The sequence below is a fragment of the Adiantum capillus-veneris genome, chromosome 1 (assembly GCF_014529385.1).
Source record: "Adiantum capillus-veneris isolate H3 chromosome 1, ASM1452938v2, whole genome shotgun sequence".
Lineage (NCBI taxonomy): Eukaryota > Viridiplantae > Streptophyta > Polypodiopsida > Polypodiales > Pteridaceae > Adiantum > Adiantum capillus-veneris.
In genome coordinates, this window is record NC_140931.1 from 26,622,270 (window position 1) to 26,636,716 (window position 14,447).

The 14,447-nt window shown below is 41.7% G+C and overlaps 1 protein-coding gene across 5 annotated transcripts in view; it reads left to right on the forward strand.

Annotated features, from left to right (window-relative positions):
- LOC147464445 (phosphatidylserine decarboxylase proenzyme 2-like) overlaps nt 1–14,447 on the forward strand; it is a 176,189-nt gene that overhangs the window by 25,042 nt on the left and 136,700 nt on the right. For all 5 annotated transcript variants that reach the window (XM_086515056.1, XM_086515065.1, XM_086515074.1 and 2 more), the window contains 2 exons: nt 979–1,058; nt 1,165–1,189. In XM_086515056.1, coding sequence (XP_086371182.1) covers nt 979–1,058; nt 1,165–1,189 — 105 coding nt within the window. The remainder of the gene's footprint in view (nt 1–978; nt 1,059–1,164; nt 1,190–14,447) is intronic.

Genomic DNA, 14,447 nt, shown 5'->3' on the forward strand with positions numbered 1-14,447 from the left:
GGCGCCAATTTTGGGGCCTACAAGTTGTCGGCGTCTGCTTGGAGCACTCTAGCTTCCGAGCTATGTGTGTGCTTTGAGTGTTAATTCCTGTCGCAGGTTACCTTTGCAAAGTTCTCTCTCTGTGTGAAAATTTAAAGTAAAGTAAAGAATTTCGGGTGAAAACCGAAGTATACCGCCCTATGGGCCGGTTTCACGTAGTCTAGCATGTCGAGGCTGGTCATAGTTGCATACCCTCTCTTGCACAGTACCGCGTTTTAGCATGTGCACTTAGCCGCGTGTGAACCACCTCTTAGCCTTGCATTTTATTTATAAGTGACTTTTCAACTTCTGGATCGTGGGGACTGATTTGACACTGCTCGACCCAAATTTTTAGGCCTATATAGGCAGCATGGCCAGTGCTGGGAGAAGTGGAAGAGGCAGCATCAATAGAAGGACCTGCAGCCTCAGTGTTCGTAGGATCAGCACCTCAGCATTTCCAGCCTTTTCTCATCAGCGTTTTCAACCCTGTAGCATCAGCGTTCAGCCTAGAACAGCCAGCGATTTCAGCCTATGATAGCCATCAGATTTCAGCCCCTAGCCTCGTCATGATTGCAGATTCTAGCCATCGACATCACTAGCGTTTTCAGCATTCAGCCATAGCTTTTGAAATGTTGTCTTGGTCTTTGTATGCTGAGGGGCTTGTTGGAGGTGAAACTTCATGTGTTTGAATATGGTAGTGTAATGTAGTCGAGCTACTAAAATAGAGGAAACTCAAGAAACTGAGCCTTACACAAAAATTATGAATTTCAAGCATAAATTGGGTCTCTATACCACTGTTAATATTTGCTATAGGCAGTGAATCAAATGGTACTGTTCAAGTACACAAACAATTATCCTTTTTGGTACCATGCTTCATTCAAGTAAGTAAAACTTGTGCTCATTGATGTCTGTTTTTGGGGATGTATGCATGGCATGCTTGGGGGGGCTGGGGTGTTACAGGCTGAAATGCAGTTCAAGGATCGATGGTTTGCGTGTCTTTCGTTGGGTCAGCAAACATTCCGGACTGCAACATCCTCAAAGTACTTCAGTTTGTTCAACATTTACTGTAGATGTTATAATGCTCACTCAACTAACCAATGGCTTTCTTTCAACACTTGTTGTGCATGTTGATCGTTGGAATCTCAGCACAGACAGACCGGTTTGGAGATCGGTAATGAGCTTTTATCACTCTCAGTTTTTATTTGAAGTTGTGATGCATCAAAAGGCATGATTTTTCCACGTGTTTATTTATGAAGCAGAAAGAAATCCCAATTAAGAAAGACTGTCTCATTTTGTGTTTTAACATGAAAACCTAGTTTCCCATGTAGAGTTGTTCTTAATTTTATTAATTTGAGATGTAATTTAACATTGCCTATGTAGAGTTGCCCTTAATTTAATTAATCATTTGACATGTAATGTGACATTTTACATCCTCGAGTCAATTAACCTTATGATATCACGAAATAAAGAAGGCTATTGATGCCTAGGCAAAGTTGCCTGCATAGGTATATGTAATAGCCATTAAGGTGGGAAAAACTGGAGCAATGATCAAACCAGGGAGGTGATGGGGAACAAGGTCTTTCGCATTAGCAAGTATGACAAGTTGGGATGTGTGCTCATGGTTAGTAAAGCTCGCCAAGACGGTAGAGAATGCCTCAGTTCTTTGTACCTTCACATGAAATTGTTTATGCCTTGCCCTTTATCTGTGCCTGTACCATGTGCCTTATTCTTCAGGTCCTAAAATTTGTTCCATTTTTGCTCGTTTTGTATCTCGATGAAACTGGCTCTAATTTTCTTCTTGTTATGTTATCAAGCAAGCATGTAGCAAAGGAGATGGCAAACAAAGATACCTGCTATGGTATACCAGAGTGACTTCCATCCTTGGTTTGGAAGACATTTGGAGTTGTTCAATTGGGAATAGTGGGGAGACATTTCTGCCTCAGAATATCAGTTGAGGAGTCATGATGTTTCCCAGAAAGGAAGCACTTTTTTTTTGATGAGCAATCCTATCATTGAGCTAAACCAGTGTGCACTTCAAAAGTTTGTCACCATTCTTCCGTGTGCAGAGAATTCCTTCCTGTAAAAGTGATTGCTCACCTCAATGTGTTTAGTGCGAGCATAATATGCTTGGTTTCTTGCAGCTGCAATTTTATGCTCTTAACTGTGAGTGAAAATAGGGAAACAGACTATTTTCTCAACACTAAAATCAGACCCAAGTTTAAAACACTAGCTGCAAAAGCTGCCAAGTACACAGCCTACGATTGGAAGTGGCCACAGTAGGCTGTGTTGAATCTTGAGATAACGGGATGAAATGGTTGGAAAGTTACTGCTCTGTCCATGCTGCATACTAGATTTCACACAAGCCAAACAAGCATACGCCACAACATAAGGAATAGACATTAGACTCATCTCCCAGCAATGGAGTGTCATTGGCTGAACCCTCCGGAAGCTTTCAGCATTTACTGGGCTTGGAGCCATGCCTGAAGGATAGGCATTGCATATCACCAGCCCATACCCTACCTTGGTTGTTTTGGTAGCCACTCCAAACAGTCTATAGTCCAAATGTGGTGATCACACAAGATAGCTCACACACGAGTCTATTTATAGGACACCTTGACTGCCCCAACATAAGGGGCCCTAGTCATAGTGGCTGGTCGTATGTATTGCATGCGTCCATCTTGATGTTCTAGGGATGTAACACTTCCCCTCTTGTGTGTAATTTCTTTCTCAAGTTTCCTCGACAACAAAACCGGTGAAGACTCTTAGGTGACCTCACCAACTCCCAAGTTGTAGTTGACTAGGGACGATGCTTTGTAAGGTGCAGCGGAAGTGAATGTTGAACTTTGCTCAAGATGAGTGCTCCGAACTGTGCTCAAGGGTTCTTTTTACTTATGGAAGGGAGAACCTTCCGTTCCTTTAATGAGAGAGTGCAAATGATCACAAACAAAGTGAAAGACACTGTGACTGAAGGTGCCGAGACTGAGAGATAGAGAGAGAAGAATATGACGATGATGGCGACAACGAGACGGGCTGAAAACTGAAAACGTTAAGGGCTGAAATCTGCAAATCTTGTATCTGCTGAATTCTGACTCTATGTCGTTGACGACGGCGATGATGACGACGCGACGACGATGCGCTGAAAACGCAGATGCTGAAATCTGCGAATAGCGGGCTGAATCTGCAAATGCTGGCTGATTTGACCGTGCGGCGAGGATCTGCTGCGGGAAGGTGAGATCTGCGAGGTTTGGGGCTGCGGTACGGATGCTAATTGCTGAAAATGCAAAAACACTGATGCAATGATGCTCCTGTTGCGGGGAATCTGCAAAATGCTAGGGTGACTTGCTGTTCCAAAAATGCTAGGCTGATCTGCTGTCTTGCTGCAAAAACGCTAGGGGATCTGCAAACGCCAGGCTGATCTGCAACTTGCAAAACGCTAGGGCTGATGTGCAGTTGAAGAAAACACCAGTCTGTTCTTGATGGCTGAAAATGCTAGGTGTTCCGTCGGGGGGTCTTGCTGAGAAGGTACACTGTCAGACTTGTGGTCTCTGCTGCCTCTTCTGCTAGAAAGTGCTAGCGCTAGGTTTTCTTCTATATATCCTTAGCCAATTTGCCCTACCCAGTTTCCCAACAAAGTAACTTATTAATAATAAGTGCAAAATGGCTAAAATAGGGAAAACAGGTTTGTGCACTGTAAAAATGCTCCTGATGGGTTTTGATTGTAATCTGATGATCATGCTGTGTGCAACCAGAGGATATGCATCTACTCTAAGTGCCTGGACATGCACAGTTTGCGAACAGACTCACAAAAGTGCCAGAACACTTCCTAAGCTAACTGAATTGAACCCTAGTCATGAAGTAGCTTGTCCACGTACATATAGGGTTAATGTGCACGTCACATCCCCTCCTTTTTAAAGTGAGGTACTGGTATCGAACTGTATGGCGTCGAGGGAGATTGCCAACAGCGTTTGGAATCCTGGAAAGGACTCTTCGTCGGCCCACTTTGATGCGTGGGTCATTTGATACTTGAACTTCATAAAGGTTTGCAACGCTTGCTTCTTTGGGCTGCACCGAAAGCGACACGAAGTTATCTGTGGCTCATTCAATGCTTCAACTTCGTCTATAGTCATGTGTCTAACTTCTTCAAGAATCTCCGAGGATAAAAATTCTTGAAACCACTTTCAACACAAAAACATGAACATACCCATTCCATGTAAAGTGACTGGAAAAATTATAGTCTTCTTTAATGACTGTGCATGCAATGTAGATGAACATATAGACGGAGTGCCAAACCGTTCATCAAACACACGCAAACAATGGAAATGAACATATAGACGGAGTGCCAAACCGTTCATCAAACACACGCAAACAATGGAATCGAAACTTGTTTTCCGATCTAAATCTATCAACTGTGTCAAATCACAATGGAAATGCCGATGCTTGATGCTCAATCCTTCTTGTGCTCCTTTTGATACTGTGTCATGCCAAGGAAGAGACATGAAATGTGAATTCCTTGAATGCAAACATTTCATCTCTTCATGAGTAATCCGCATACATCCGTGCTCATTCATGAGTGAATTGTGTTCATCGTACCATATGGTATGCCTATGAAAAGGGATCACAAGGACGGTGACTAAAATACAGGAAACCATCACGAATGAAACACTCGAATGATGCGTGCTGACTAATCATGTACACACATAATACTTCCTGTGGGGGTTCTTGGGACCTCGACTCGAGAGCCAAGATTGGTTCGTCGTGATTGATCGAATTTGCATTGAGGTTAGCTTCACTAGAAGAAGCATCAACTAAACCATCATCCTTGTGAACAACCACATCGTTATTTTGCAAATCACCATGCTTGTGAATAATCACATCTTGATCATGCAAATCATGTGTGTCGTGCTTTGGAGAAGACAAGACTGAGAGAGTCTCCTTCTCTTGATTCTTTTCAATCTTCGCCTGCACATTAGAAATGAGAGATAAAGAATGAACAACTTGCTCCCCACGAATGACAATGGGAGAGTCACTCTTGGCATTAAAAGTGAAAGTATTAACTGCCCAATCAATGAGAGGTTATGCTCACGAAACCATCGAATGCCTAAAAGCATATCACATCCTGAAAGAGGAGAAACTACAAATTTTCTGCGAAAGGACGCTTGTTGAACAGTGAACAAAACATCAAGGCACTCTTGCGTGATGAGAGAGTCCATACTGGGAGCGAAGCCCAACACCTCGAAAGGAGATGTTTTGCTAACCTCCAAGCGGGCTCTTTCGACAAGAGAGTCATTAATCACATCATGCAACTGCTTGGGTCAAACAATATAACAAAACGCTGACCCTTTACATGACCATAACACTTAATGACAAGGTTGTAAGGTACGTAGTATTCGGTACGTGTTTGGTACGTACTGTACGTTGTACCGTATGGATTGGGCCATAAGGTGCGTAAAATTCGTAGTATATTTTTTAAAAGCTAAAAATACAAAGAATTTCAAATTTATATACAACCTATCTAGTTTAAAAACACTGCACAATACTTAAACATAGCCACAACTCTCAAAAAACACTTAAAATCACCCCACAAGTACCGTAACCGCTAGATAACTCTGCAACACAATTAACGCACACTTCCAAGCTGAATACAAAACTTACAATCTTTCGCGAGGTCAGGACTCTAGAGTGCCTCCTTGCAGACTCCAAACACAAAGGGAGGGAGGGAGAAAGAACCTTATCGGTGGCGGCAAATCCTTCCTTGGTCTCTGTGCAGACACTGTGCAGAGACTCTGTTCTACTCTCTGATTCTCTGTTGTGATAATAACCAGTATAAGATAGGTGGACTTATTAAAGGCCTCGCCCACCTAATCCGACCACGGGGAATAGGCACCATCGGCGATTTTTTTTTTCCAGAGGTTTTTTTTTTCAGAGGGTTTTTTTTTTTGGGTACGTACGGAATCGTACGGTACGTACGGACGTACCGTACGGTACGGAACCATACCGTACGTACGTACAGAAACAACCTTGGTTAATGAGAGACTCATCAATGGGAGGATCGTGAGAAACTTGGGTCACACTCGTGTTCTCATTTATTGCATTGACAGAGGATGTGGGTTCTATGGGTTCTTTAGATTCATTAGAGTCAAGCTTAGGACATGTTCTTTTTATGTGACCCTTGATGTGACAATGATAACATCGACCTTCCTTAGAATAAATGCTTTGTTCTTTCGACGTGATGTATCCTCCTAAAATTCCTTGTTTTGTCTTTTCATATGGAGTGAGCTTAGGTTTAGCAATTGTGTTTGCTTTACCCTTAGGTTCATTTGGAGAGTTTTTTTCTGAGAGACTAGAGGAAGATTGGTTAGAAGAGTTACCATTCTTACCACTCTTACCGTTCTTACCATTTTGAGGGTTCTGAGAGGTACTTTGAAATGACTTGTTCTCCTTGGGCTTTCCCTTGTTGTGCTTCATCTCTTGGGAGAGAGCAATTGCTACCGCCTTGTTGAGATCCGCGGGGTTGAAGACTTCTACATCAAACTTGATATATTCGTCCAACCCAAAAAGGAAAGCCTCTTTGCGCTCATCATCAGATTTGCGTAATTGGGTGCCGAGCTGCAAAACACGGTTAGAAAAAGACATGACTGACATACCATTCTGCTTGTGATTGCGCCAATCTTCTTTCAACCGCGCTAGGTACTAAGGAGGCATAAACCGCCCCTTGAGCTTGTCTTGGAAGTCGGCCCAATTGAAGGAAAGGGACGTGTCTTCGTCGGCTGTCTCTAGTTGCACGGCCAACTGTGCCTCTTGCCATGCGTGATACCAATTAATGGCATCACTGGCAAGGTACGTGGTTGCCGTTAAAACCTTGCTATTCCCTGTCTTCTTAGTTGTCGCAAAATAAGCATTAAATTGATGCTTCGTAGTAAAGTTTGAGGAGGCTTTAGGAGTTCAAGGTGTTTTTACCCATTGGAAGTCTGTAGTCCTCAAGAAAGCTTCTTTGAAATTAGCATCTTGCTCTAGGAACGTTTCTTCAGGAAAGAATAGCTTATCTTCTTTTGATCGTTATGCTCTCAGAAAATTTCATTGTGATTTTGTAATCTCTTACGTAGATAAGTGCTCTAATAACTTTGTTGTTACGTGCAAAAAGTTCTTATTTAGAATGCTTGTTAGGTGAAGTAAACTCTCAGACTTACAATGATTATGATCTTTTGATGCAAGAGGTTATCTTGAAACATCAAGACTTTTGTAAGTCTTTTGGTTTGAAGTGCCAGCCTAAATTACCTTTTCTATATACCGTTTGGAAGTTCCACAAGAATCCTATAAGCCTAGATTTATAGCTGCTTCTTGTAACACCTCTTTGGCCGAGGTTTCCAAATGGCTTAGTTATTGTTTCAAAGCCATTTTACTTAGCGTAAATGAATTGTGGAAAAATATGCTAAAGGAAGCAGACGTACCTACCGATTCAAGTTGGATTTTAAATGATTTAGTAGGTGTGATTCCTGTTATAAAGTTTTTGAACTCTTCAAGAAGCCTTAAGGAGAAATCTTCTCCTTTATGTCTCCAAACTTTTGACTTTACAACGCTATACACGAAGCTAAATTTGGAGGACCTTAAATTTAGGGTCAAGTCTCTTATTTCAAAAATTTTTGCGTACAAGCTTGAGAAGGATAGGTACAAGGCATTGCTAGTAGAAAAGTCAGCTTTGAACTTTGGCTTCTTATGGCTAAAAAGTAAGAATGTAGATGTAGACAAAGGAAGAAAGAGATTCACCAGGATTGTAGATGACATTGACATCATATCTTGGTTATATTTTCTTTTGGATATAACCATCGGCGACTCTCTTTTCAAGCAAACAATTGGTATCCCTATGGGCACCAATTGTGCTGTTTTTCTTGCTAATTTCTATCTTTTTACTTATGAGTTTGATTTTATGGAGCGTCTTGTCCTTGCTAACACTTGCCCAATATTTTTGCACAAGTTATGCAATGTAAGACGCTTTGTAGATGATCTTTTTGTTCCCGACGTTCTTTCTTTTCAAGATTTTATGTACTTAAATTCGAGTTTTGTAGGTGGAGGAATTTATCCTAAGGAGTTTTGTGAACTTAACTGTAACACAAATAGTGATTGTTGTGCCTTTTTAGACCTTAAGATTTTTTAGACCCCAATATGCCAATCTAAATATCATCCATATGCCTCACATTTCTTCGAACATTTCTCTTTTAGCTAAGTACGGTGTCATTTGCTCTCAACTATTTAAATTTTCTCGTCTTTGTTCTAGTAAATCTGCTTTTGTTGTTCAATCTTGCCATCTTATTTCTTTACTAGTTGAAAAAGGATACTCATTCAAAAGAATCATGAAAAACGTTCGTTCATTTTTGCATCGTAATAAGTTTATTTTTAGTGTTTTCTTTGGAATGTTCAAGATAATCAGTAGTAAATTCAATAGAAGTGGGGAGCTAAAAAGCCCACTTATTGTTTGACTTAATAACACCTTATGTAATTGTTTTGATCTCTAGCGCTTCTAGTATTTTTACTATAGCTTGACAAATGCTAGCCTTTATCATGGCTAAGTATGCCCATCACCTCCGGAGGGTGATAGAAACTCAGCTCGTTGGTTTTATAGAGTACGTTCAAAGCATGAATGACCTCTATACAAACCTGCACCTACTCTTGGGCACTGACGACGTGAGTAGGGATGCCATAGCTGTTGTCCAAGCTATGCATGATAAAGGTGATAATCTTATTCTTCCTGTTTGGACAAGCAGCGAAGTTGAGGTCACATATTGTCAAGTTCGGATCTTTGCTCTTCGTAGGTTTGTAGTAGTATTCATTTTTCGATTTCGTATTTAGCTTACCTGAGGACTCAAGAATGTGTTCCTTTAGAAGTTGTTATGCGAAGTTTGATTTCTAGGATTAAGTTTTTAAATTTTACGCATGTCTTTTTTAAAAACATTTTAAAGTTAATAATGTTTTGTTTTATCTAATTTTTGTTTCGTAACAAACAAAGTGATTTAGTTTGTTTGCTTTTGTTTTTTCTTGTGTCCCTTGCTTTTATAGTTTTATGAGTGCTTTATTCCCTCTTATAATTCGTGAGTTCAGACTATTTTGAACTTATGAAGGTATATTAAATTGATGCAACCAAGAATGGATAACGCTAGCATCCATCTTACCATTGATGGAGCAAAAGATACCGTGGGCACACTCAGACAACTCAACACCACACATGTAATTTACTTAAATTCCAAACCACACACACCACCACTCAAGAGCTCAATGAAAAACCCTCCCCACAATCCCTATTCAAACTCCAAACACCTCGACCTACAAGCCCTTGCTGCGCGTAGACACTACAAGGTGAGTCGAGTTGATCAACGCTTGAAATCACACTCGATGCTGACCAAAATATACAAGAAAAACCATCAAAAACTCAAAAACTCCAGCCACAAAAGGCCTCACTCAAACCATTGCAAAGCCTTCACCAACTCCACTCTGTTGGACTCTTTGGAGTATAGTGCCAACCCTAATGACACCGATACAGGGTCACATAATCTTGCAGAAAGCTGCACCTTCTTCCCTCAATTCCTCGCATACACACATCCATGGAAACCTCAGAACTTCCATAGACTCTCCCAAGTGGAAAATCGAAGAGAGCAAGCTCTCATTCACTCCTCCACACTCAAAAACAGGATGCGACCGCGACGGGATTGCACTAGACCACCTGTAGGAACCCTGCTTCTTCCCACACACAAAGAGGTGAAAGTGCCAAAACTTGGCTTCAAAAATTCTCCCTCAGCTTGGACCATCACGGCACCGTGAGCGACGTGGCTTTTTAAAGCCTTTTCATACCATTTTTGGTCATTTTTTGACCCTTTTTGGCCCAGTTTTGGCCAATTTTGACCCCCGGCGGGCATTTTTCGCGGGAAAAACCCAAAACGGACTCCAAAGTTCACTAAATTTTGTACGCTTGATCCTTGATACCCAAAGCCCTTTGCCACATCCCCACATTCCATTTTTGACCACTTCTAGGGCGGTGCACGCATCACCGCAGATCAAGCACCGTAAATAGACAGATACTGCATGTCCCAAACTTCTCGAGTGGGATGAGAGTGCCCACACTTGTTGCTTGCATTATTTACATTCTAGAAAGCTCAAACACATTCTCTAGAGCCAAAAGAAGCCACCTAGAATCATATCCAAGGCCCTGATACCCTATCCAGGCATGTACATGAACCCGACTGCTGGCACGCGAACCTGATTATTCACAATGTGTACACGTTGAATCTTTTTAAAACTTGAAAGCACTTTGCAAAGCTCCCAAATGCATGTATTTACATCTTTTTGTACATATGACCCTGCATATATGCACTACTTTGTACAGACCAAAAGTGATTTATCATCATTGCCCAACCCCAAGTTGAGCATTTATGCTCAACACTCGCATCAAACTGTGACAAAAACCTATAAAAGTGACCGCACACTTCCTCGAGGATCATAGGGAAACTTATCCATCGGCATAGAACCAACTACATGCTCAAGCAAGCCACCCCTGTCAAAGAGAAAAGCATCCTTTTTCTTGCCAAAATGCCACTGCCCACCTGGATCCCATGCATGATATGAATTTTCTCCAAGGTTGATACATGCCATGTCATACCATACTTTGTTCCAATTAGCTAAACCCACAAATACCTCAAAATGCATCTTTGGGGGTTGCGGTACAGAATACTACGGATGCTAACTGCTGAAAATGCAAAAACGCTGATACAATGATGCTCCTGTCGTGGGGAATCTGCAAAACGCTAGGCTGACTTGCTGTTCCAAAAACGCTAGACTGATCTATTGTCTTGCTGCAAAAAACACTAGGGGTTTTGCAAATGCCAGGCTGATCTGCAACTTGCAAAACGTTGGGGCTGACCTGTAGTTGAAGAAAACGCCAGGCTGTTCTTGATGAAGGTTTGGCTTTTGATGTAGAGGCTGTGTAGGAAGTTTTATGGAGATTCATTGAAGGCAAAGTCGACTTGTGAGGTTGATCTGCTTCAATGTTTGCTTTAGCTTTACCTTTCTCTGCTATGACTGGCGGTTTCTTCTCTGTATGGATCGAAGATGCATATGGAGACTATCGTCATTATTGTTGAAGCTTTTTGTTGTTGTCAAAAGACAATGTTCATCAAGCTTTTTATCAAGACCACACCCTCTTTGACTTGATGGGAGTCGATTATATGGAAAGTATCCTTGAGAGAAGAAGAAGAAGAAGAAGAAGAATCTATTTCAATCATAGTCTACAAGTGATGAGAGAAAGTAATTCACCCTCTATGTATAGTGAATGTGTCTGAGATGCAGAAAAGTGTGAGATATGCAGAAAAGAGAGAGAATCAACAAGGTCTTGTCGGGATAGATGCTCAATAGGTTAAACTTATTGTTGCTTGTAGTAGACAAAAGGCACATGCGATGCTCCATTTTCCAACCTTATAATCCATAAACATTAAAAGAGAAAACATGATTTTTGATACCCAAGTTTCTATGATGTTTCGATCGTTTCAGTCGTTTCGTGTTTCAGGCTTAGTGAAGTGGGTTTCACGGTGACTTTGTCAGGGAGTCCTAACCCCCTTGGTCTTTAGTGGTTGACAACACATTAGCAGTTTGCGATATCCCCTCCCCTTTCAAGAAAAGTCATCGTCCTTGATTATATTTGCAAAACAACTCAAGTTAGATAAAAAAATATCCGAGGGTCATTTAGTTTCCTCCTTCCATATTAGTGCCCTTGATATTCTGGCATAGCAAAATTAGCCATCACACCCAGACCGCTTTGACCTTTTAAGGGGTGTTTCGATGCACCAAAGTCATATACCTAGGCAATCTCACACAATTTCAAAGATTCTCAATGGTTGACATATCACAATGTAACATACATGCTTACAGATTCATGTTACAGGACATGAAAACAAACAACGCCAATGAGCACTCCTCCTAAACAAACGGTCTTAGGCATGAAGATATTCAACGAGTACTTTATCACTCCTCCCACTAATAACCTAAAAAGGTCCGGGTCATGAGATAGATAGGACTACTACAACCAAATGCTCCCCATACTGTAGTCTGCGTTGCTTGGAGGTTCCAAGAGTACAACTGACCGCTCCCCAGACCACTGTTTGCCTCATTTAGACGTTTTTAGCTTACAACTAAACACTCCCCATACCAGCGGTCTGCATTGTTTAGAGGTTCTACAACTAACATGAATACTACTCTCAGAAAAAGCCCGAGCCAAAGATATTCAGATAGTATCAAACACCTGTATCTCTTCAATACTCCTCTCGGGAAAGGCGGATTCAAGACTAGATCATAAATCATTGAAACCAGCATTGAAACGAGAATCAAACAATCTCAAATCGGCACCAATACAAGTTAAAAAAAAATCTATTCTATTTCAAACAATTTTACAGACAATATTGTCAAACAAAGTTTAAAAAGGATCTAAATACAAATTAAACTTAAAATCATTCGGGGTTCATCTTTGTCAATCGAACTTTAAGGACGACTAGCTTGTCGTTCTGTTGCAAAGTGATTGTACGGTTCCTGAACTAGATAGTGGCATCATTCTTGTCGTGCATCACAATTGCCTATCTTCATAATGTGACAATCGGCCTTGCCATGGTATCCTTGGATGGTGACCGAAAGAGCACCAAAGAGTGGTACAACCTTTTGAGTTTGCCTCGTGGCTAGCTCGGGTTCAAGTTCTCCAATGAATTGATGATTCTTAAAATCCATCTGTTTCAGGAATTCTGGATGAATGAAATTCTCGATGGCTCCTGGGTTTAAGAAGATAAGTGCCTTGAAGCCATTAATCTTTCCATAAGCTGTTCATAATTCGTTAGAACCTTTAAGAGAGGTGCCATAAACGTCGAGAACAAGTCCCACCTTAGTTTTAGTTCTCTTAGCAGGAGGCTGTTCTTGAGGCTTATCCCCTTTAGTAGGACAATTATTGTAAGTGTGTCCCATTTGGAAACATTTAAAGCGTCGGACTTCTTGTAGCAGGGTGTCTCGCCAGCGTTGTGTCAAACGAGGTCTTGCCATAAGTTCTTGCTTTGTAGAAACTTGTTTAGATGAACAATACTCTTATGAAGGTGATTGAAGTCCAACAATATAGGGCTCACACTGGTCTTGCAAGCTGATCAGCTTGATGAAACATGCAAGAAGGTAAACATCGAGGAACCTTCGGTTATAGTCTTTTGTGGTTTCCGTGACAAGCATTTCAAGGTTCCCCCATTCTGCTATAAGTTGTACTTCAAATAGGGATGCCATGTGGCTCAAGGAAAAAATATTCTTGAAAGTTTGCGGAGTCCTTGGAGCATGTGGTTTGGTAGCTATAGAACTCCACCATTGCATCATTATTTTTGAGAAATCTCGTGGCTCGAGAGATCTTTGATTCTTCTATGTAGTTCCCAAGGCACAGATGTTGTCAAATTGCTATAGGAACTGTAAGGCTTGCTTCCTATCTTTCACGCTGGAAAAGTTACTGTAGATCCACCATCCTTGAAGTCCTTTGGTTGATTTGGTGCAAATCTAGGATGTGGATAATAGTAGGGGAAACCATGAGGGCTCCAACCATTGTATGTGGGTGGAGGTAGGGGAGGTGGTGGCAATGGCAATTGCATTGTGTTCCTGAAAACTCCCCCAATCAGAATTGATGACCGAGTAGGTTGTCGATTAGAAGCCCTGGTGCTTTTTGGTGCCGGTGGAAGAGAAATTGCCAGCGGCAATAGAGGTGGCAACATGTAATTTAGGAAATGCTGGAAGCTCTGCAGAACTGGGAGATTCTGATGAGGATGTCTCAAGAGAGAGTCGTGGAGCTCGTCGAGGAGGAAGTGTAGGTAATTCGTGGAATCTAGAAATGCCATCTTGCTCTGTTTGTTCTTGGGAGACTGGTATGCTACATGACTGAAGCTCTGATACCACTGTAACGAGACGGCACCAGGTGCGAACTGAAAGAACAGATTGGAACTAACTTCTAGCACTTCAATACAACTGAACTGAAAGAGAGAGAGAGCGAGAATCCACACGAGACACAAAGTGGCGGAGTTCCATTCCTAGACGGTAGTAACCCCAAAACTTGGCGCCCCTTTCGGTATTTCTTTATATTGCTTCAACAAGGTACAACTCTGTGCTTCTCCCCTTCTTTGAAGTGCCTCAATGGCTGGTGATCAAAGGTTGCACTGGATGCATATGTTGCAACTCTTTTAGGTTTTAGTTTACTTTTGCTCTAGACTTTGTGTCATTCATACGATGGTCGTAAATTTTGGTCTCATAGCTCATTTTGGCCTTTTGCAAATGTCAAATGTACCCCTCTCTCTCTCTCCCCCCCCCCCCCCCCCCCCCCCCCCCCCCCCCCCCCCCCCCCCCCCCCCCCCCTAATTGCCCACCTTCTTTGTCTGTCTCTCAAT